The sequence below is a fragment of the Castor canadensis genome, chromosome 6 (assembly GCF_047511655.1).
Source record: "Castor canadensis chromosome 6, mCasCan1.hap1v2, whole genome shotgun sequence".
Classification (NCBI taxonomy): domain Eukaryota; kingdom Metazoa; phylum Chordata; class Mammalia; order Rodentia; family Castoridae; genus Castor; species Castor canadensis.
In genome coordinates this window covers 32,681,424-32,683,683 of record NC_133391.1, presented here as the reverse complement: position 1 = coordinate 32,683,683, position 2,260 = coordinate 32,681,424, and the positions used below count along the sequence as shown (strand labels likewise).

At 33.8% G+C, this 2,260-nt stretch overlaps 1 protein-coding gene across 1 annotated transcript; it reads right to left on the bottom strand.

The window, feature by feature from the left end:
• Positions 1-330: 330 nt before the first annotated feature.
• LOC109675277 (killer cell lectin-like receptor 7) lies at positions 331-1,994 on the bottom strand. Its single transcript, XM_020152028.2, is given in 3 exon segments — positions 331-428; positions 1,881-1,944; positions 1,947-1,994. Coding segments are annotated over 3 exon segments (210 nt in total).
• Between the last annotated feature and the right edge of the window lie 266 nt (positions 1,995-2,260).

The window sequence follows — 2,260 nt, the reverse complement described above, 5'->3', positions numbered from 1 at the left end:
TCTTTTGAACAAGTTTTTCTCAAGGAATGTTTTCCTCAAAATCACAATGACCTTATCTCAGATGGCAAAATATTAATAAATCCTCTGTTGTCAGAAAGAATATGACTGTTTAAGGCCAAGCAAGACAGGTCATTGCAGCCTCAGAATCAATGGAAAAGATAAGTAAAAGAAAATGATATTGTCATAGGTCCAGGAAAATAAAAGCCTCCAACAAACTCCAGAACCACTTCTGACATCCCCTGATTACAGACAGGAGAATGGATGGAGCTTGTGAATATATGCACAATTAGTGTCTAATGCTATTACTCAGACAAGAGCGATGTATTTCAATTACTCACTTTTTATCATCATCACTGCTATTATTGTGAACAGAATTAAACACAGGATCCCAAGAGTCACTGCAATGAGTTGCCAAGGCACTGAAAATTCTTAAATACAAAAGGAAGAAAATATTCATCAGGAAAAGAACCTGCCCATTACTAACCTCAACTAGAGTATCATTTGAAAGAAGGGGGCATTATCTCTAAAAACTTGAGTGTCAAAAATGGATTCATATTTGTAATCTAGGATATACAGTTTAAAGATTTTAGACTTCTGGTTAACACTTGCTCACTGCATAATCCTACATATAGGAACAATTCTGGGATTTCAAACTTTCTTTTCCGTTTTTCTTCTTTAATTAAACAAGGTCTCACTACGTGACCCAAGCCAACCTCAAATTCTTTATCTTCCACTCTTATTCTCACAAGTGTGTGAGGTTAAAGGGTGTGCCAGCTCACCCAATTTTATAGGATTTCAAAACTACATCTTTTAGTAAAGTATGGAAGGCAATTGGCCTGACACATGTTGGAGGATCCAAGCTGGCATGTGTATACCTCCATGAACACAAAACCAATAATGTAAACAAAGAAAAGATAAGTCAATATTCTTGAGAAAATGATAGCCAGTAGTGGATATTTTGAAGGTGCATATGTCATGGGAATCCATCCTTACAAGAGTTTCTAGAAACCAACTTTCATTTCTTTTTCATTAATTCTGTTTTTCTTTGGACAGTACCATTTATCCTTGTACTATTGAGGTTTTGAAATCTGAAAGTCTTATCTTTATCTTTACGTATGAAGCAGAAATTTTCAATTTAGGGTTTAATTGCAACAATATTTGAAGACTGAAAAGTAATAAAGAAATAGAAAATTTAGAATTTCCCATTTTTGACTATTGCGTTTTAGTTTTTGCTTACAAAGAAAAATCGTTTCTTAAAAAAAGAGATGAGACATTGGTCAAGGGGTAGAGCACTGGTCTAACAAGTACAAAGTCCTCAGTTCAAACCTCAGTAAGTAAATTTTTAAAAAAGGAAAAAGAGAAGTTATATCCATATCCACCATGATCAATACCTTAAAAAGGCAGCACTAAAAAGACACAAGTCCTTCACCAAGAATTCCCATTGTGATTTGAACCTTTTTGCTGCTTCACTGCCATTAGTGTTTGGTAAATATTTGAGATCCCTAACATATCTTTCATTTAAATAAGAGCCTTGTTTTTAACACATACTCTTCATTTTTCTAAGATTTACTTCTCTAGAAAATTCAGTGCTTCTTCAGACTCTATTTTGTTGTATACTTTTAAAGGCCTCACAAATCTTTCTTGACAAGATTTCAATAAAATCTCCTTAATGTTTCTCAAATGTAAAAGAATTTATTAATCCATTTTGCCATTCTCAAAAACATAAAGCCTTCTAATACTCACTAGAGTAGAGAGAATTCTACTCTAGTTTTTTTATATTAACAGCTGACAACCAGAAGTGCATATAATACATTTTTGTCATATTTGAAAGTTTTGCAATGCATAAGAAACAGGTGACTTTACATCCTTAAAACCTTTACCTTTTCCTTCAGATTTTCTAGGATTTTGAGTAGCATCAGTTCTTATCTATTCTGTGACTCTTGAGAAGACTGAAGAACTTTCAGGGTTGAATATGTCACCTCCTGATTGCTCATCTTTAGAGTAAGAAGAGAAGCATGTTTTGCATTGAAATCTTGCCTTGAAATGATTTTGGTGCAAACAAAAAACTAAACTGTCCACCTATAACAACTTAACAAGATTTGAAAGATGGTGTGTGTATGTGTTTGTGTGTGTGTGTGTGCGTGTGCTGGTGGTTAGGTGTCCATGAACGCCTTCAAGTTCCTAAACATGTAGATTGTGCCTGATTTATGTAATAAATGGAAAGTTTTCAACATTTCTGTTCAAGTCATTTGTACTTCTA